The 21,450-nt window shown below is 47.5% G+C and overlaps 1 protein-coding gene across 1 annotated transcript in view; it reads right to left on the bottom strand.

The window, feature by feature from the left end:
• Positions 1–13,968, bottom strand: part of GCC2 (GRIP and coiled-coil domain containing 2) — a 325,439-nt gene extending 311,471 nt beyond the window's left edge. The window contains exon 1 of the mRNA XM_085622624.1: positions 13,850–13,968. Within this exon, the coding sequence (XP_085478750.1) occupies positions 13,850–13,855 (6 nt within the window). The 5' untranslated portion in view covers positions 13,856–13,968. The remainder of the gene's footprint in view (positions 1–13,849) is intronic.
• Between the last annotated feature and the right edge of the window lie 7,482 nt (positions 13,969–21,450).

Here is a 21,450-nt window from a genome sequence, read left to right as displayed (position 1 = left end):
GCATGTTCTTTGTTGTTGTCAAATCTTGACTACTTAAGCGTTCTCAACACCCTTGTAACCACCATCTAACTACTAAGAACATCTACATTAACCAGCATGCTTTACTAATAACATGACCTCCTCGTATGCCTCAAATGTAACCACTCAACGTGGCAAGCCACCTTAAGGATACTGCTAAGTTTGCTCTTCCACTACTCACCATACAAATCTGACTAACACCTGTAACAATATCACCTAACATTATTATGCCCTCTTAAACTATTTGCTACTATTGCAAAGTTAATAATTCCACAGCTAAACGGTGCGTATAAGAGGTTCATAAGATGAGAACACATGTTGAGATGACTATGGGGAGACAACATACATGTTAATATAATCATGTGAGGATGACACATATGATGCCCTGTGCAAATGTTCACTACAGATGTTTATATACACGTCTAGGTGTTATACATGCAAAAAGAACAAATGGACGGAATGCTGAACAATGTCACTCACCCACAGTACAGAGATCTGGGCCTCAGTCCATCGGTTTTTTTACTCACCATGCCATTACAGTTTGGACCCAGGCATATGCAAATCAGTCTTGACCCTGCTCCCCACAGGAACAGTCCTGCCAGAACTGCCAGGTCAGATCCTCCCGTACTAGAAACAAGCATTCTAGGACCGGTTTCGGTGTATCACTCCTCAGCAGTCAGTATAGCTTGACTCTGGTGGCATGGTGAGCACGGGACACATGCCTGGGCATACTCGCTCCACTTAGGGCGACAAATGCAAAAATAACTTTTGCTTAGGCATAATAAATACAATATCTAGCACTCTTCCTTGACTTAAGAGAGAAGTAACATTACACCAGCACAGAGTAAAGTTTGCCATTAACATGACCTCCAGTTGATGTTTTTCCGGTAGGATCAGGAGAAGCCATATTGCTAAGGACTGTCCTGGAAAAACCACTGTGCTCTCCAGCATGAGAATGCACAGGTCCCTAACCAGGAGGATAAAGCGCAAGCAACAAATGCCGGACACCTATAAGGAGGTCAACTCCAAGAAGTGCAGCAATTACCTTGCAGCTCAGCTAGCCAGAGCGTACTGAAGAACATCTCTGTAGAATATGGGTTGAACACTCTAAGGAAATATTCCAGGACAGCAAGTGTGGTAAGTCTGCTTCGTCCCTTATCTGTGCCCTAACACACCTCATTTTATAGGAGCTCATATCATCCCAATTTCTAGCCGAGACACTAAGATTAACAGCTGCTATGTTTGGACAAAGTCTCCCGAGTGGCTTGGCAAACTAGTGCCATCCCGCACTGCAATGTTTTTCAAAAGCCCTGTCATTTTGCTCAAATTAAGTTACCAATCACACAAACTAACTGGAGGTGCGCCATGTAATTTTTTTGTGGTGTGATATCAGAGCTGTGGTATAATGACTGGTGTCACTCAAAGAGTGCCATCTTTCTGAGTAAGTGCGTCTACTGCCACTTCAATTCAGGCTAATTGGTAACTGGCAGTATGATTCTAGTGCAGGGCCACATTCTTTTATAGCTGTAGTCCTGTGGGTAGACTGCCTGTCCAGTCCACACACTTGGAAGCACTTATCTTCTTCTTGTTTGGCTCATGAGCCAACAAATCTGGTAAGCAAAATCAAGATGCCTTTCTCAAGCAAAGGAGGAAAATCCCAATTTATTAATGTTCCATGTCCCCTGGCTGACTCCAGCTTTCTGCATAGCAAGGAGAGGATTAAAAATACTAGCCCCCTTATCGACACAGTCAGTAATTAGTTCTTTTTTCCACTGGGAACTGAGAAGGTCGTTGCATCAGTGTAGAAAAGAAGATTACTGGGCTAGGAGCATAACTTCTGAATGGCAACCATTCTCCCTCTAGGTTTACCCTACAATTTGGATGGCAGCAAAGTCACACTGCTGCTGTAATCTACGAAAAGACGAAAAACGTACCTACCTGCACGAGGGCCTGAACAGCATTTGCTTGTATGAGCAGACCTGATTCAAGGCAGACCAGAGGAAGGTTGTGCTGATTTAAAAACAGCAATCGGGTGTCTTGATGAACATAGGTCACCCAGGAGATAAGCACTTCATATTCCATTTGGTCAGGAGAAGCAAAGTCCATGGGAAGGCATTATCTAGGTTGTGGGGCCACTTGTAATAATCAGGAGGCCTGTACCATTCCTTCAATCATAGTGTGCCTACATATCTCTGTCCCAGAAGGACAGGAAACCAGCTGGCCCAGACGCTCCCATTTCTCTTTGCTGAGGGAGGTCACTATTTCTGGAAGTGTTTGAACCCTCTATATTCCTCTTATGGTTCTAGGATATCAACTTTTGAAATACTTGTCAAATATAATACTAATAAGGCCAGTTCTCAGATGGGACAGGTGCCATCAGTGATAGAGCGGGTCTTTGATGAATGTGCAGTTCATTTTGGATGATTTAATTTTTCGCAAGTTGCTTTTTAGAGCATTTTCTACAATTATCAGCAATCAAGGCTTAAATCCAGAGTTGGCTTTCTGGGCACAGGGAAGCAATACGAAACTAAGGCAAAGGTCAGAAGTAGCACAGCCTACTTCATGCATTATAGCATTCTGTCGAGCAACTTTGAACCATTTACTAGAACATGTATGAGGGCTGAAATAAAAAATGTACGTCCTATAGTTTTGCAGAAAAAGGTGAACAGACCAGAACCTCTAACCATAGGACAACATTGGCCAAAGTGCATCAGACTAATTTAATGTTAATGCTATAATATTTAGCTGTTATAAAACTCTTAAGAGTTCCTGCCCATTCCTTACTGGTACTCTTCATTATCGGTAGTTCCGAAATTCTTTGGCAGTCACTACTTTTGAGGGCTGGTTGGGTGCGACTTTGTTTATTTTCTGTTTCTTCTAATGACTGCCACGAGGACGGAGTGACAGAGATAATATCTCAGCCCCATATGGTGCTAGGACATTCTGGGGCATATTCTCAAGGACTTATCGCGAGTTATTGGCACTTTATCGCATCCAAAGTGGCGATAAATGTATCGCCCTATTCACACGCTGGTGCCAACAGCCCACATTACCAGTTATCCTGCAATAGCAGCCGCAAAAATATTGCCATGGGTGACACCGGCAACTAACGCTAATGAGATGCAGAGTAGCCGTTCCAGTGCAAAAACCTGCGACAACATCACTTCGCAACATTCTCAACGACCAGCCAGATCGGCGATACGATCACAAAACAGGCGAGAAGGCGCGTTAGCAGCAGGGATTGAACACCTGCTCGTCCCTGGTGTAAAGACGGACGACAACCTGCACCACAAAGGGGAGCTCAGCCCAGAGCCACACCTGAAGACCAACCGATGCCATTGAACTACTGATCATGCAGCTCGGAGCCCCAACAGGGCCACAACACCCACCGCCACCATGCCCCCCCCGGACCATCACAGAGGCAGTGCAGACAAAGACAGCACACGTTCAGAAAAAGCACCAGCCTCACAGACTTATCAGAGAATGGCATTGCCATTACAGGCTCAAAAGGACAACCATCCTCTCCATCCTGACCATCATTGCCCACAGGCTGACGGTACCAACACAGCGGACAACCAACATCCCGCCTCAGACAAAGCTGCTGGTTGTGCTGCAGCTGTTGGCCTCTGGTACCTTCCAGCCAACAACCACCAGAGTCGGAGGAGTCTCACAGCCAGCCCTATCAAAGTTCTTCATACCTGTCCTGGACACCATCATCAGCTTGGTACCCCAGTTCCTATACTTCCCCCACACTGCGCAGGAACAGCTGGAGACCAAGCAAGGCTTCTAGGCCATAGCTGGCTTCCCGCACATGTTGGGGGCAATTGACTGCACACATGTCCTACTTGTGCCCCCTGCCGACACAGCACACATTTACGGCAACAGAAAGCACACGCATTCCATCAATGTGCAGGCAATAGTGGACCACAGGGGACTCTTCACCAATGTCGTCGCCAACTACCCCGGCAGTGTGCATGATTCCTTCATCTTCCGACAGTCCATCATCAACCAACGCTTCCAGGATGGCACCTATGGGAATGGATTTCTCGCGAAGGCATGTGCAAAGGAGGCAAGTGACCCATGAATGAGAATGTACACAATGCCAAGTGTGGTATGGATGTGCTGGCCAGACTGCAGTATGTAGACCACAGACATATCCATGTTGACATAAACTGCTTGTGGTTGGAGTGTAGCGGACAGTGGACACAACCATGTTACCCCAGCCAGTGCGGAAGATTGCGGAAATGTAGCTTGTTAAGTCCCCCCGGTAAGCGTGTGCAGAGTGAGCTGGCCCGGCTTATGCCAGGCTAGCGTAGGGGTGTGAATAAAAAGCACGTAGCTCTGGGCGTGGTTCTCTTCCGGAATGGCCAACGTGTCTGCCAGGGCAACGCCTCTCACCCTGCCACAAGGCCGACGCCGTGAGCGGCAGTGCCTGCGACCATGTGCACCTGCCGCAGCCTGGGCTGCTGGTCCCCGAACCAGTCTTGCCCGCCCCTGCGCACCCAGGCTTCACTGCTCACCTGCCGATCCCGGCGTGTGTCACGGAGGGCTGACCACGTGCCAATGCAAGCTAAAAGCCCAAGGCCAGCAACCTTGGCAACCTCCTCAGACCATCACGGCCTCCGCGAGCAAGGCCGGCAGTACTCCTTTCTCGTTGACGTACTCTACCGGCATACACAGCGGTCAAGTAGGTCACACATTTGGAACCGAGTCTTGATTACACAATGGCAGAGTACATATTTTATGGCTGAGTTTATATCACTATATTCCCTTCGATTTGGTGCCACCAACTCTGTGCATAAGACACACAATTGACTCTGTGCATGGCATTCCAACCACACATGTCTGTGGACCCTTGCTGACTTCTGCCTTCGGCCTACACTGCGGTCCAGCAGGCCTCACATCAATCCAATCCCGTCCGTACCAGGCAGGACACAGCATCGTCGCAGGCTGCACACCCGCTCAACTCAGGTGCCTCTACCTCCGTCAACCACAAATCATCGCCACATGCCATTTCAACGTCATGTGTTAGAGTTCCAGGAGAAGCTGGCTGAACAGTGGTTGGCCCGTGCTGACCACTGCCTCCGGCCTACACTGCGGTCAAGTAGGTCACACATTTGGAACGGTGTCTTGATTTCTTCATGGCAGAGTTCATGTCACTGTACGCGAGGAGGGGAGTAAGAGGAAGACGCGGTTCAGTCCGGAGGAAAAAAGGATCCACGTTACGGAAGTGATCGAACACTACCAACAACTGCCCTGGTGCCACTAACTCTGTGCATCGCAAGCCAACTACACGTGGCTGTAGGCCCCTGCTGACCGCTGCCTCCGGCCTACACTGCGGTCAAGCAGCCACACAATTGGAACGGAGTCTTGATTTCTTCATGGCGGAGTTTATATCATTGTACATACCTCATCGCAGACTACATCCCCTCCCAGTTCTGGTGCCACTGACTCTGTGCCCCGAAAGTCATGGACACTCTCTGGTTGAACTTTGGTGGCGTCTGAGTCTATTGGCCTGGGGGTTGTCTCCATCATCATGTAGCTGATACCGACTTGGTCTCAAAAAGGAGTCTGTGGCATTCTACTCCTCCATTTGCCTGTTTTAGCTTGCTTCTTCCCTCTGCATCATGCCCTGGAAGGACACCTTCCACTGTCCCCGTAACACTCCGCAACATTCTCCTTGGACATCAACAAGGACCTACTCAGCTCGCGAGGCCCTACCTCAGTGCACTGCAAGTCACCGTTCCGTGGCGGTGTGCCTGTGACGACCGCAGTGCATCGGGGCCACTAACTCTGTGCAGCTCAAGTCATGGACCCTTGCTGTTTGAACTCTGAACTACTGATTGTCTAATCACTGTTGTAGTTGTTGCCAGCACCAACCAACCCCTGAGGGGTGGCTTACACTACCCAACACCCATCCAGCACAGGCGTCACTGGACATGTGACCCTGGCAATAAAAGGTGCCGGGCGCACGTGCCCGTAGCCAGTTGCACAAACTATCTCAGTGTGTCAGTGTGGTCATTATGTGTTCATGAGGGCCCCGGGCCCCAACACATTACATTGTGCTGTATACAGCGGACGCAACCTTGTCACCTCAGGCAGTGGGGTAGACCTGGGACATGTAGCTGTGTCATACCCCCATGTGGGCGTAAGCGGAGTGGACCGGCGTACGACACTACATCGTAGGGGTGTGGTTGATCAACACGTGGCTCTGGGCGTGGTTAAGTTTAGGCCTTGCCAAGGAAGTAACTAATGCGTGTGTCTCTGTTGAAGTGTCTGCGCCACCCAACCCGCAATGGGCAATGTCGCTATGTAGCATGCCGCCACAGTGCGGGCTCGGCCGAAGGGGTAAATGAGGGAGCGCAAGGCCGCTCGGGATCAGGGATCATACATGCCAACTATTGTGTGTGTCGCTATTACCGCAGCATAAGCCAAAGGTCTACCCTCAACCGCATGGCGAGTTCAGCCAGCCATGAACTTTACATCTGTGTCCGCCCTGTCCTTACCATAGGCCTGCACACACGTGGCCGCCCACCTTCAGTGCACAACATCACTGTCGTCGTCAGGCTTGTGGACATGCGCAGACAGGCATGACAATGTTGTGCCGTAGGAGTGCAAGTGATGCGACCTCGCTGCGCACACTATAAATGGGCCCGGGGGGAGGGAGGATACACACTGATGCCGCTTGTTGGAAAACGAGGCAGCATCTGTGAGTCCTGCACAAATAACATGACTACATTTGTCCTTCACTGGGAACCAAACACCCAATTGTAGCGCCTGACTCTCAGAGGGTAGCGTTGCAGAGCTGTCTGAGGCTTACTCAAGGGAGGTAGTGTGGGCTAGTAATCGCCATTTGCAGGTGCGCAGAAATAACACTCAATAATTGATTTTCCAGTCTGTACTTTGCTTTATAAAAGTAAGAGTACATTTATTAAACACACACACACACTACTCAATACTATGCACCAATTTACAAATATACATAAACTGTTGGAATTACTTAGTGACATTGCTTAATATCTCCACCCCTCCCGCAAGGGGGGGGGGGGTCTAGTACCACCACTCCACATCATCTTGCCCCCAAAGCAGGTAGTTGAACATACCCTGGAGCGATGGCCATGCTCACTGACACCATCCCGGTGGCGACCCACCCCATTATCTGAACAAGCATTTAAAATAGGTAACTCTCCCTTGGTGACACATAACCCTGACTGAGCATTTCCTACTGACCATGAAGTATACACATCTACATCTAGCAGTCTGGGTTCTTCACCCAAGTGCAGCAGCAAGAATACATGTGTAAGCATCACTTTAGAATGACAGTACTCATCACATTTGTGGATCATTAGAATGTATTGCAATTATAGCCCCTAAAGGCATCACAGATGAAATCACAGGATTACGCATATACAGCCAGACACCCTAGCAGGAATGTCCGACAACATAACTCCACTTTGCTTATGACATCACCTTACACAGGTACTTTACATTACACATGTGACTTTCAGTCCCTCTAAAAGAAATAACGTTAGTAAATGCATTTCTGGTGCAACAAAAGTTCCAGCCCAGGAGGTGATGCACGAACGGCTGAGCCCTTGAGGGGTGGTTTCTTTTATGTTCCCTTGAGACTTAGGGAGTGACTGGATTCTTTGTGCTGGGGAGGCTGCCTTGCTCCTGCAGCTCCCCCTGCACTTCCTTTCACCATGGAGGACGACCCCCCTCCTCTGGGGGCCACCCGGCACCAAAACCAAGAGCTGTCCCCATGCCTTGCAAGGCATTATGGGGCACTTCATACACAGCCCGCGCATATCAGAACAGCGTCTCTCCCGCTGCTCCGGGGAGAGCCGCGCTGGCCGTCCCGTCTGTCTTCCGCTGTGACTGCTCTTTATTGGGGGCCCGGTCCCACCCCGGCCTGTGCCCTCCGCGGTGTTTTCACGGCTCGAAGAGCCCACCCCCGGCCTCTCTTCTTTTCCTATCGGGGGCCCGGGCCCCCACCTTCCTTCCTCCTCTTGGGGGTGGGGGGGGTCCCATCCCAGACCCCCACATGGCTACAGGGATGGAGGGCAGCCCAGGGAGCCCACCCCCGGCTGCTCCCGCCGGCTCCCCGTCTGGCCAGCACCCTTGCGTGCTGGCGCGGGAGCCGGCCTCCTTGTTCTGGTCTGCCCACTGCGGGCAGACGCAAGGCTGCCGCTGGCCCGACGGGAGGGGGGGGGGGGGGGGGGGGGACGTGCACCGGCACTCCCCCCACCTCACGTGCACACGTCTGGGCCCAGAGTTGGGATCCTGGGACCCAGGGGATTTTCACAGGGACCACGATGGTGCTCCCCGACTTGACTTCGGCGGGGCCCGGAGTTGGGGGTCCCGGGCTCCTTTTCCCATGCCCCGGGGGGCACGGCGGCACTCCCCCATCCTCAGTTTTCGTCGGGGGCCAGGGTGGGCTCCTGGCACCCTGTGGGGTATTTTCTCCCCGGCTTCTCTTCGGGCCCGGAGTTGGGACCTGGGCCCCTCTCACCATTTCCTGGGGGCGCGACGGCACTCCCCGGTCTTCATCTTCCTCGGGGGCCAGGGTGGGTTCCTGGCACCCCTTCTGGGGGCACTTCACGGGGAGCACAACGGTGCTCCCCGACTTTGCTTCACTTGGGGGCAGCCCCCAGGAGCTGACCCACCCCGGGGGCACATCATGGACCGGCGGCGGAGCCCCACGCCACTTCTTCGTTGGTCCTTCCAGAGGTTAACTGTCGCCTACCTTCTGGGGGGGGGGGGGGGAGAGGGGGCATATCTCAGCCTCCAGGGGTTCGATCTTTGCGATCTTGGTCTCTTCTTGCTCCTGGTGGCGCACCCCAGCCACTGGGAGCACTTTCCTTCGCACTCCTGGTCACCTGGAGGGTGGATTCAGCAGGGAGCTGTCTTCACTGGCTCCCTGCGCCAGCCTTTTGCTTGGCTCTCCTCCTGGGTCTCTCTTCTCCCTGCGCAGAGGCCCCTGCTTCTGCGCACTGGTCCTGGTCTCTTCTACTGGCACTGTTCAGGATCTTGGGACAGTCAGGGGGTTGCTCCTTCCAACTGCCCATTGCACCAGGCTCCAGCACCTTCTGCCTCTGCAGACCACATCCCAGAGAGAGCTTCTCTTCCTGTGCAAGTTCTTTTTAAGAAGTTGGGGAGGGGGCTGGCAGGAAGTCTCTGTTTGTCCTAACACACAGAGACACATCCCTTCTCTGCCCCTGCTCCCTCCTTCTTGCCCAGGCCTCTGGGTTGGTTCAAGATGGCGTCGTCCAGGGTCTACTGCCACATGGTCTCTGAAAGCCCCTTCCCCCCTCGCTGCCTTCCCTCCCTGGTGCAGCCTGGTGCCTGGCACCCAGTGATAGCTGCTGATGAATGAGCCTGCAGCCCTACCCATCTTCTCTTCGTGGAGAGGAGGTCTTCGCTCTGGGAAGGTCATCAATCCAGGGTACTGAGGTCAGCCCCCAGCCAGGGCCTGGCTATGGCTGACTCAGAGAAATTTGACAGTTCTGGATGACCCAAAAGCAGTACAAATATGACTTTGGACTCTGCAGAATACTTCTTCTCACACCCATTACAGTGGACTTTAGTGCGTGTCTGAAATCTATAGGCAAGTTAATCTAGCCCATGGGATCCACATCCCCATAAGGGAATAATGAAGTGAAGAACACAGTAAAACACACTGACTTTCTCTGGCATGTTTCTTCCCAGTGTATAAAGCCTATTCCATGTCACCACCCCATTCTGCATAAGTCCTGCCACACCAGTCTATCTGCACCTGCTCCTTGGCTTCGCACGCTACGAATCTCCCCTGAGCAGCCCCTACACGTGTGCACACGCATGTACACATGTGTCTGCATGTAACCAGCCCGGGGTCCCTTACTCCAGCTGCTGCGCAGTGGCCTGGTCAAGCCAGGGGAACACCAGTAAAATCCCCATGCAGTCTTTCATTATGAGTTCACTGTGGGTGAGTCCCAACTTATGAGCCTCCCCCACAGTAAAAGCTCAACAATTAGGTGCTCAAAAAGCAAACATTCCGGGCGGCCCATAGTGTCAGAACCACCTTCTAACACCGCTCATTTGCAACAAGCAGTACATGTCAAACAGTAATCACTAAATCACACACATGACACACCAATGAACCAGTGAGCCTGCCAACACATAATGTAGAACGAAGTATTGACTCATGTCTCTCTGCACTGTCACAGGTGATCAAGGATATGCACTCTGTGCTTGGATGATGACACCCCTCTGAGCCCCGAACACACAAGCCCAGAGGCAGTACAATGCAGCCCACAAACGCACCAGGGGCATCGTGGAATGCACATTTGGCATGTTGAAGTCACATTTCAGGTGCCTGGACATCACAGGTGAAAGGCTCCTGTACAGCCCAGACGTGTGCAAGATGATCGTTGCATGTTGTGTGTTGCACAACATATGTGTACGCACCACTGCTCCATGGATACAAGTGCCCGATGCACCGGACGATGATGAGGAAGATGAGGCAGGTGGACCACACCTCACTGCAGCAGGGATAGCCCGTAGGAACACCATCATTGACAATTTCTTCACATGAGCATGTCACTTTGTGACAGTCCTTAGCAATCACGTGACAGTACAAAATGACCACAGGCACAGCATATGCGAATAAATGCGTTCCAAGACACATTCCCTGAGTGCATGCCACTCATCTGTACAGGCACATCACTCAGACAAGTCTGAGTGCGACATGTAGTGCTAACAATTTTATAATTTGTTAATAGATGGTGGGTGTGTCACCGCTGTACTGAGAGGCTGTTACGTATTCGAACTGCCAGTTCTGTGTGTCACAGATAGTACAGAATCCCACTTTTCAGCGTTTCACATGTGCCTCACGTCATTACATATTGGCTGTCATTTGTGACCTACAAGTGACAAGATGGCTTCTTTTGGGGTCAAATATGTGCCACTGCTGGAGCGGGAAATGAAAAATGTTTTATACCCTCCCCAATTTGCATGTCCATACTAATTAGAATAATCAATTAATTATAACCGTATTAAGTGTTTTGAAGTGGATTATTAATCAATCTTACTACTGTATGAATTACACGTGGGATTTGCATTTGCATGGCCTAATTAATACGTAAACTAAAATATGTACGCATACTAATATTAGTGAAATTAGAATATTGCATGTTATATGTTGCTTTTGTGACGTAATTGTAAGTTTCATTAAATAGTGAGTATAAATGCTTTTAATGTTGCCATCATGCTAGATAATTACATACACATAGGGGAATTAGTGAGGGTTTAACAATTTATTAGCTATTTCCATGTATTAATTACGTTTTGTGTTCGTTTTGCTTAAGTTGACCATTCAGGCCTTCACAAAGATGGCCACCCCTTTGACACGACGATACTCCACGAGGTTCTGGGTGAAGTGCGCCTGCGCCAAGATGAGCAATAGTGGCCTCGTCCTGACCCCAGGCAAGCTGTACCCACCAAGGACATACCGGGAAAGATGCCAACCCGGCAGACAAAGGACTTTCTTTAAAACCGGAACCAGCAAGTGTGATGACTTAATAAACTGAAATATGTGAGAACTTTACCGGATGACCCTAAACCCTCCAATCAGGATGGTCGAAAACCAATATTTGTTACTTTTTTACAGTGAATTTATTATAAAAGATGTTAGAATAGTGAGGTTCGCGCGCTCTTTTGAACCGAGATCTACAATTAAATGGGCATAGATTGACTGGTATGCGCTTATGGTCTCAATCCAATCTATGGGACTGTAGCGTGCTGCAGGACAACCTGATTGACTTAGAGGACGACAATTAGCCAGAATAGGTAAATATGGTGATCTGCGGTCTGAATAACAAATTGTTTAATTTGCATTAATTAAGATAAAGCTTGATATTGATAATTGACAAATGAGTTGGGTTGTTTATTCATAGGGAATGTTTAAAATTCAAATGTAAATTAGAGAATTAGAAGATCATTTTACCAGCAACTAACACAGATCCATCGATGGAAGGGATATTTAGAAAGTTAGATATAGGATATGTTGGATTATGAATATGTTAAGTATGGTTATGTAAATTTATTATTCTTTGGGTTAAAAGATATTTCCTTACATGTCAGCGTTGGAAACCATCATCTCTCAGAAAGACAGATCAATGAAGTGTGAAAGTTGGTGTTATGGGCCCCACCAGTGAATGTATTGATTGAATGTGTTAGTAAGATATTTGGTCTGTGACGAAGGGAGGATTTTGGATTCCACGCTGGATCACCACCATGATGCAGGAATGCACCCTGTGAGTCAAGTCCCACAACATGAGCAACATGTACGTAACTGGGTGTCACTGCCCTACATTCGCCCATGCTTTCATAATTGATTTGTCATGGACATGACAAGTCTGTGTGCAGGAGGTGGTGATTGTCCCTCTGCAATGTGAAGGGGGATGCAGTTTCACAGTGTGCTCCATGTATGTTTCCGCATTGGCGCAGTTTACATGCAGACTGCATGTCAATGTACATTGTGACTGTATGTGAGGAGATGCTTATTTGATGCGGAAGAATGGTCATTTGTTTTACGTCAAGGATGTGGGGTTGTACTCGTAGATTGTCATTTCACTTTGCTTTTAAGGTGCATTTTCCCGCATGACGCTTGGGAATTGCAGGCCTGTCGCTGGTTATCGCTGATTTTTGTATTGCGTTTTGGGGCATCGCCGCTTTTTTGGGGTTTCACATTTTTGCAGTGTTGCGTTGATTTTAACATGGTCATGTGACGTGCTAGCATGAGACTATCGCATGGTACAGCCGTGTTGAGAATTCCACATTAACACGGCGTTGTTTTCCCGCGATAGACTGCGATGTGCAAAGTTGCGTTAAGTTAATTTTGCGATAATTATCACACATTCTTGAGAATAGCCCCCTCTGTGTTTTATGCTGTTTCTTACTTTAAGTGCTTCCCATGTAAACAAAAGAACATCTCTCTGGCTCAAGGAACACTTTAAACTAATCGAAAAACACCTTCAGATACACCTCTTCCGCTAAGTATTTGGTCTTGTTCCAGGTTAAGCCTACTCTATCCCACCCTTCCCCACCCCCACATCGCACCCCGTTCCTTGGACAACCTCATGGAACTACTCGCTTTTCTGCGTTAGCGCTAAACAAAAGTTACATAATGCAAATTAATAAAATATTATTTACAAACCCAACCCAGACTGGGTATTGAGTTTTAATGAACGCAAATACTGGTGTAACATAGAATGTCGGTTCCAAACCTCCTTCTACATTCTGACATGAGTTGTGGAAAGTCAAGATAACTGAGGGCGCATCTGGGTACCCAATCAGAACGTTATAATACTGCGACCTTGGAACAGCATTTCGGAAACAACAGCAATCACACGGGAACCACAAATGTACTTGGAACCAGGAGACAAAGCAAGCCTCTGCATGGAGCGGTTTGCTTGCGTGTGGGTTGCCGGTGAGTGAGTCATTGTTTTCATTGGCTACAGGGTATGCCACTTCCAACTCTTTGTGCTTAACTGGAGATCCGTGTTGTCCCCTGCCTCAATGTGCTTGCGTTGCCTTCCTGGAGGTTCGTGTTATTGGTTCATTAGGGGTACCTGCATATAACGATGTTCCCTGCCTGCCAATGGGTTGCTGTATGTTTGCCTGTAGGGTGCTATCTGTTTGTGGTCCTTAGTCCTGCTTGTGGGAGGTATGCCTTCTTAAGGGTACTATACTCTGCTTCCAATAGAAGTGCCGTTAGACCCCCCCTCCTGCATTCTCATGGCTTTAACTGTAGAATGTTTCATTTGTCAAGTTAGCCCCGCTTCCCTCTCACCTCCATGTTGCCGCTCAGAGTTGTCTAATCAGCCTCAAAGCATCGTCCCATCAGTAAAGAACCATCACACAACACAAACACTTCCGCCTTCCTCATCCCCTATGACGCTAACAACCGTGTTTGCCAACAAAAGAGAAAACGGACGTCGATGCTTGAACTCGTACTTTAGTGGTGCCAAACTAGCGGCCATGTTGATATAACAGCGAAAAACATCTACACGGCAAAAGCTTTGTTTTGGAAGTGTAGTTCGGGCATATGTTTTCACACTGTTCACATCTGTTAATGCATACTTATTACCCGTACAATCAAACATTTTCTACATCCCTATTCTCAGCAGTTTTGGGAAGTTCATTTCAATCTCTACACTACAGACACAATAGCTCTTCCACAGGCTTCCACCTGAAATGCTCGTTCTAACTGGTTTACATTGAAACAGTCATTGGTCTTATTTTTGCAGTTTTATATCGAGCGGACATGGCCCGAAGGCATCAGCGCTTTTTAACAGTAGAAGGATATGGGTTACAGCGAGTTCCAGTTACAGTCAGGGCCGGGCTGGGAACCCAAAGCAGCCCTGGCCAATTTTGTCAGACCAGCAGCCCTGCCACGTTTCCCAGTCCATGCATGATGTGCTGCTCCAGTACGGTTTTTTTCTTTGAATTCTGGGACTTGTAGTCTTCTTTATTGCATTATTAAACAGGAACACAAGTCCAACAATTCAAAGAAAAATCCCTGAATTGGAGAAGCACATCAGGCATGGACCTAGGAAACTTGGCAGCTATGAACCAGTTACCTTATGGTGCATAGCGAGTGCAGCAAGCGCGCCTGACCACTACAAAGGCGGGTTTTGTAGGGGTTCTCGTCCCAAGAAAAGTTGGTGAAAAATAGTGCACTGTACAAAACATAAACACCTTTGCCATTATATATTCAAATGTATTAGCTTTTAAAGCATAGTCAATGATGACCTTACTGTTCACCAGTATACAACAGTCTTTGATTCACCAGTATACAACAGTCTTTAATTCCCTCACTATCACCCTCCAACAGTGCCTCTCGTCTCTCTATAGCCCCTCTCTCGTGTGTATGTTATTTGTTTTATAGCACCTCTCATGCCATTGTAGAGTGTCGGAGCACTTTACAACACACACACACACGCACGCACGCACACACACACACACACACACACACACACACACACACACACACGCACACAGACACACACACACACACACACACACAGAGACAGTGTATTAAAAATGTCACATAAGGCAAAGGGGACTACAAAAGCTCAGGATTCACCTGCCATACATACTGGTAGGTACTTTTTAAGAGTGGTTGATCTGGAGAAGCACAAACCCAGAATTCAGAACATAGCAAAGTGGTTAGGGTTAGCTTTAATAATAAGAATTTATTTCTACCCAAACAAACCTTTTTCAGAAACACCAGGCCAATGAAAGACTGGAAAAAACATAACTTTCTAACCTCCACCATGAAGCTTGTATGCAGCTCTTTGATGGCTGTCAATAGTTCACTGTGTTAGATTACTATTGCAATTTATGAACTGCACAGTAACAAAAGAACCTCTGTGACAAAAGCAGTAACCCACTGAGCTATGCACATAAAATAGTGTTTTTTGTGCATGGTACACATTCTTTGCAACAGATATATTAACCCTCTGTGCTACTGTAAAAATGGGAGTCACCAGCTGGTAGTGGTATACACTCTGACTAAGTAGGGACCCTTCCTTCCAGTCAGGATGAGTAAAGTACACACCTGAGTTTGCTTGTGCTCACCCTCTGGTAGCTTGGCACAGAGCAGTCAGGCTAAACTACAGAGGCAATGTGTAAAGTATTTGTAAATAACCCACAATAACACAGTGAAAACACCACAAATGGACACCACACCAGTTTAGAAAAATAAAGTATCTTTATCTAAACCAAACAAGACCAAAACAAAAAAAATCCAACTTACACAATTCAAAATATCACATTTAAATGGTTTCTTGCAAAAATATAGCTTTCAGAAGACAATTGCTCCAACTGGGGCTATCTCGACGTCATGACAGGTACAAATCCAAAGTACGGCGCCAACCGCAAGATGCACGGGCCGGCCACGGAATCACACGGACTCCCAGAGAAACAGTACCTTTTGTGATGAGCCAAACAAATGCAACGCACAGTGTCGGGGAGGTTACGGTTCCTTACTGTGCAGGAGAGGTGACGTGGCGTTGGCCGCGGTGCTTCTGTTCTTTACGACGGTGCAGCATTGGGCAGTTATCCACATTGGTTACCAACTTTGTGATGCTGTGCAGGAGGAGCTGGTATTGGTTGGCGTTGGGCAGTGCTTCATGCGCTCCACGAGCGGTGCCCATCGGCCCAGGTGCAGGTAGCGGCCTTGCACGCCCACTAAGGCAGACCCACCATCTCCAAGTGTGACCTGCATTCCACCTCCTTCCAAGGGGAAGCTCCAGGTCATTCCCTAACAGACAGTCAACAGGCATGGTTAGACTCACAGCTAACTTCATGGAACTTGAGACCACCTCATTCAAAGTGAACCTGCACACCTTACACAGGCGTACTGAGTTGCCTGCAGCAACTACTTGTTGAAATACATTGGGGATAATCTGCTCTTCCAATATCAGCCGACACCGGACAAATGTCACACTGGCTCCAGTGTCTCTGAGAGCATCCACCCTATGGCCATTGATGGTCACCCCCTGTCCATATTTCTTAGTGTTCTCAGGCAGAGAGATTCCCTGAACCATCTCACTGTCCCCTAATGAGACACGGGTCATCTCAGCTGGCACCCACCCTTCACTTGGAACCAACTCTTCCCCCTATCAATACACTAACCAAGCCACGTGACTGCACACCAGTGGATGCCGGTGTGTACTTGAGACACTTTGGAACCGCCTTATGTGACCCTCCTGATCACATGCAAAACACTTGTGGGGAACCCCCTTGCAGGCTCCCTGGCAGGGTTCCATGGTTTCTAATCACCCGGGGGTGGGACTCATTACCCTGGGAAGTAGATTGGGGCCATTTTGAGAACTCCTTCTGTTTACCCATGTCCCCTCCCACTCTTCTGCTGGGGAACCTGCCTACCCTTGGCAGAGTCTCCCACATACGTTATGTTCATTTAATTTCTTAAGTGCAACGGTTATCCAAGGTTGTCCTGGCGCTGATTACTGCTTTCCGGTTGACGAGGTGTGTAATGACCTATGAAGTAAAAAGCCAGGTTTTAAGACCCTTCCTAAATGCCAAGACCCCTTGTGGACCCTGGTGCTGACCCAGCGGTCAGCCTCCACAGAAAGGTTCCTGGGGTCAGTAGGCCTACTGTCAATCAAGTGCTGGCGCAGCTCTGGAAAACAACTATTAGAAATGTGCTCCCATGCAATTTAATCATGAAGCTGCTGATAGTCAGTTACCTTGCTGCCCTTCACCCAACTATCCAGTGACCTGAAGAATAAAGCAACATACTCAACCCATGTCTGTGACTCAGTTTTCTTGAAGGCACTTACATTTCTGTCAGTACATATCTGAGGTTAAACAAAACCTTCCGATCAGAGCCTTTTTCCTAGGGGAATACCTCATCTTGTCCTCTTCAGGCAAAGCTAGCAAAGTGTTTCTTCCCTCTGCAGTGAAGTGGCTCGACAAGCCTGCTGCTCAGTCTCTCTCAGGGATCCTGTGGGACAATATTGCTACCTCATATGTTTTAAACCATTGGCCAATGTCAACCCCCCCTTAAAGAAATCTTTTAACAATTCCTTGGGTATATGCACTATTCCTTCTGTGTGCACTGAAGACACGCTGTCACCATTTGAGCTGGACTCTGCACTCTTAGCCTTTATGTCCAACTCCTTCAACCCTCTTTTATGCTCTAACAGCATTTTCTTTTCGTTCATTGATAGTTTCTGCCTTTTCAATTCCATCCGGAGCTTCTCAAGTTCCAACTCATGCACACTGCTCCTTTCTCTCTCTTCCAGCTCCTCTGGAGACAACCCCTTTGAAGAGACACTGCTGCCTGCCCCAGAGGGCACCCTCCCTCCAGGCAGGTCCTGGCCCAACAGCCCATCATGCTGCATGTTTAAATCCTTAGCCTCCTCTCCAGGCTCTACTGAATGCCCACTTGCATTCCTAGCTTCCTATCAGGCCCCCAGTGCCTTTTGAAGCTCATCCTGCCTGGTGAGGCCGCTCATTGGGACGTACATTTTTTGCAGATCTTTTTCAACTGTGGCACAGTGTAGCAATCCACCCTATCCTTCTCAAATTCGAAATCCATTGAAACAACTGAAGCTGCGTTGGACATGATGGAGTTCGAAGTTCAAAACTTGGTAAAAAAAATACCCCAAAATGCAAAAACAACCAAAGAAGAACGTAAGTATGCAGTTGCATAGTGGTCTGCACTCGTGGGTAGTGTACACCAATCACTGTAGGTCAAGTAAAATGCAAGCCCTATCCTCACCGCTAGCCACCAGTGTTAGAAATGAGGGTCTCTAGTTGTCAATGGTATACACCATGTTCAATAGGGATCCTTCCTTCTAGTAAGGATGAGTAAAGTACACACCTAAGTTTCCCTGTGCTCACCCTCTGGTAGCTTGGTACAGAGCAGTCAGGCTAAACTACAGAGGCAATGTGTAAAGCATTTGTATATAACCCATAGCAACACAGTGAAAACACCACAAATGGACACCAAACCAGTTTAGAAAAAGAAAGTATCTTTATCTAAACCAAACATGAACAAAACGTCAAAAATTCAACATACACAATTCAAAATATCACTTGTAAACGGTTTCTTGCAAAAATATAGCTCTCAGAAGACATTAGCTCCAACTGGGACAATCTCGAAGTCATGACAGGTACAAATCCAAAGTACGGCGCCAACCATGAAGTGCGTGGGCCGGCCACCGAGTCACATAGACCCCCAGAGAAACAGTATCTTTTGTGAAGATCCAAATAACAATTTAAAAACTGCCTTCCCTAAAAGGTGTGTTATAAAATTCCGAGTTCAGAGAGCCTAAATTCCAAATTTCTATCTGCTCCCAATGGAAAGATACACTTGTAAAAATGTTACAAGACAGCTCCCATGTTAGCCTATGAGAGAGCTAGTCTTTGCAGAATATAGCACGTTACAACACGTGCTTTCACTACGCGGTATTTCACAACGCGGTCATTACAACGACCGTGTTGTGAAAGGTATCGCGGTCTAATGTCCGTGATGTAAAGGTTGTTTCCCGTCTTGCTATATTGAAAAACGAAATTGGCAGTATTTCACTATTGGGACATATAAAACACACCACTGCATGTACTACCTTTCACATACACTGCACCCTGCCCATGGGGTACCTTGGGCCAAACCTAGTGGTGCCTTACATGTAGCAAAAGGGAAGGTTGGGCCGGGCAAGTGGGTGCAATTGCTAGGACAACATGGTAGTTCAAACTGCGCATGCACACACTGCAGTGCAGGTCTGAGACACACTGGAGTCGCTAAGTGTGCAGGTGGCACAATAAGCGCTGCAGGCCCAATTGTAGCATTTGATTTAAAGGCCCTGGGCACACACAGTGCGCTTTACTAGGGACTTACCAGTAAATCAAATATGCCAACCATGGAGAACCAATCAGAGTTACAATTTACACAGGGAGCACTTGCACTTTGGTACTGATCAGCAGTGGCAAAGTGCCCAGAGCACCTAAACCAGCAACAATGAAGTCCAGCACACAGTCAAAAATACAGGAGGAAGAGAAAAAAAGTCAGGGGAAAATCACGCCAAGGATGCTGGGTCTAACACCTACCTTAGATGAGTCAAAACTGACACAAAACAAAACTCCCCTCTCTCTCCAGCAGGTTAATTAATCTCCGATGTTTACATAGGAAGATGCATGCAAGAATTACCACATGAGACAATTATAAAAGGTAGTCAAGGGTTGTAAACAGTTAAGATATCGATTTAGATGGTGGGGTCACATAACAAAATTAGTTCAGATCCTGGTGGAGAGAGTACTTAAGTATGGTCGAGGGTAATTAACCAAAGTGTCTGTCAAATAGGAGGAGCTCGAGGTCCTTTTTGAAGGTGACTAGGCATGTGATTCAGTGGAGGGAGGGCAGGAAAGAGTTTCACATTCTTGTGGCAATACCAGAGAATGACTGACTCATGTATGCTTCTGGACTGAAGGTGGGGACCGGTTCCAGGAGCAGGGATTGAGCATTTCTGGAACCCCTATTAGATCCAGAGATTTTCAGTTTATCATTTAGATAGGAAGATAAAGAGGAGTGCAGAGCCCTGTGAGTAATGCAGGTTGTTTTAAATGTTTTTTTATTTGGAGTTTTTCATTTTCCCAACTCGACCTGAAGGTATCAGAGCGCTTTACATGAGCTTTAGTTGCATTTCAGATGGACACATAAAAGTTTTTTTTGTTTTGTTGGGGAGAATAAGTGATTTGCCCAGAATCTCAGGCTGTTGAGAATCCCTGCCAAGACTCGAACCCGGTTCCCCAGCTTCGAGGTCGACCGCTTAGCCGTTAGGCCACATCCTTCAATTTGCCACCCCGCTTCAATGTTTAGCCATTGGAGGCTTAGCAGGGTGAGAAAATGTGGGCACATTTCTAGAGATAGAAAACGAAGTGTGCTGCTGTATGTAGTGTTGCTCTCAGAGGGCCTATGTAAACTTTGGGAATGCCTGATAGAAGGGCAATTCCATAATCTAGTATGGAGAGAACAAGAGACTTTACCACTGTTTTGAGGTCTTATCCCCAAAGCTGCCTAAGTTGGTGTTGTGCGCTTTTGGCCATGGCTGTAACGTGTCTTAAAAATGTTTGCATTTAAGAGTCGCCTGTAAACACTGCTTTAACATTAATGTGCTTTTCATAAGTATATAATTAAATAAATATATCAAATTAAAATATAAAGGTTTTGGCAACAAATCAAAATAGTTTATTTACAGCAATTCTGTGTTCCCTGCATACTAGTGGAGAGCTCGAATTTGGTAAGAAGTGGCAAAGGATAGATTTGATACAACCAATTTTTACCCACAATTCGCTTAACACAAAGAAAGGTGTTAAAAGTTCTATTTAGCCACAAATTGGAGTTTCCACAAGGATGGAATTCCATGTTGAATCTATTTAATGCATCCCACAATTTTCCAGAGACAGGTTTTGCCAGGAAGATTTTTGCACATTTTAGCAAGAGGGAAAAGGTAAGTAAAAAGGTAAAATGCGGGGCATACATGTCAACATTTTAGAAGAGGCAAGTGGGAGATTTAAAAAAAATTATCGGGAGACTGTATCTCCTCCATTGCCTTCTGATGAAGCAGAAGCAACTTTAGGCAGAAGACAGACAAAATAAGTCATCTTTGACTGAAAAACTTGGGATTTTCCAACCAGAATCAGGTCAATTGGCATATATGGTGGTGATAAAGGGTTTTTAAAAATATGCATAATTGTATTAACACAATGTGATTGACACATAATGAATTTAAGATCTTCTGCCAAGAAGTTGTGTTAATTTTAACATTTGACAAAGAAGGCCTCGATTTTAGAATGCCTGCAGCTATCTTTTCAGCACACTGCCTTTTCTCTGTACTCTCTAACCTTGCTGACAGCACACTT

The sequence above is a fragment of the Triturus cristatus genome, chromosome 8 (assembly GCF_964204655.1).
Source record: "Triturus cristatus chromosome 8, aTriCri1.1, whole genome shotgun sequence".
Taxonomy (NCBI): Eukaryota; Metazoa; Chordata; class Amphibia; order Caudata; family Salamandridae; genus Triturus; species Triturus cristatus.
The sequence above is the reverse complement of the archived record's forward strand: the minus strand, read 5'-3'. Positions and strand labels throughout refer to the sequence as shown.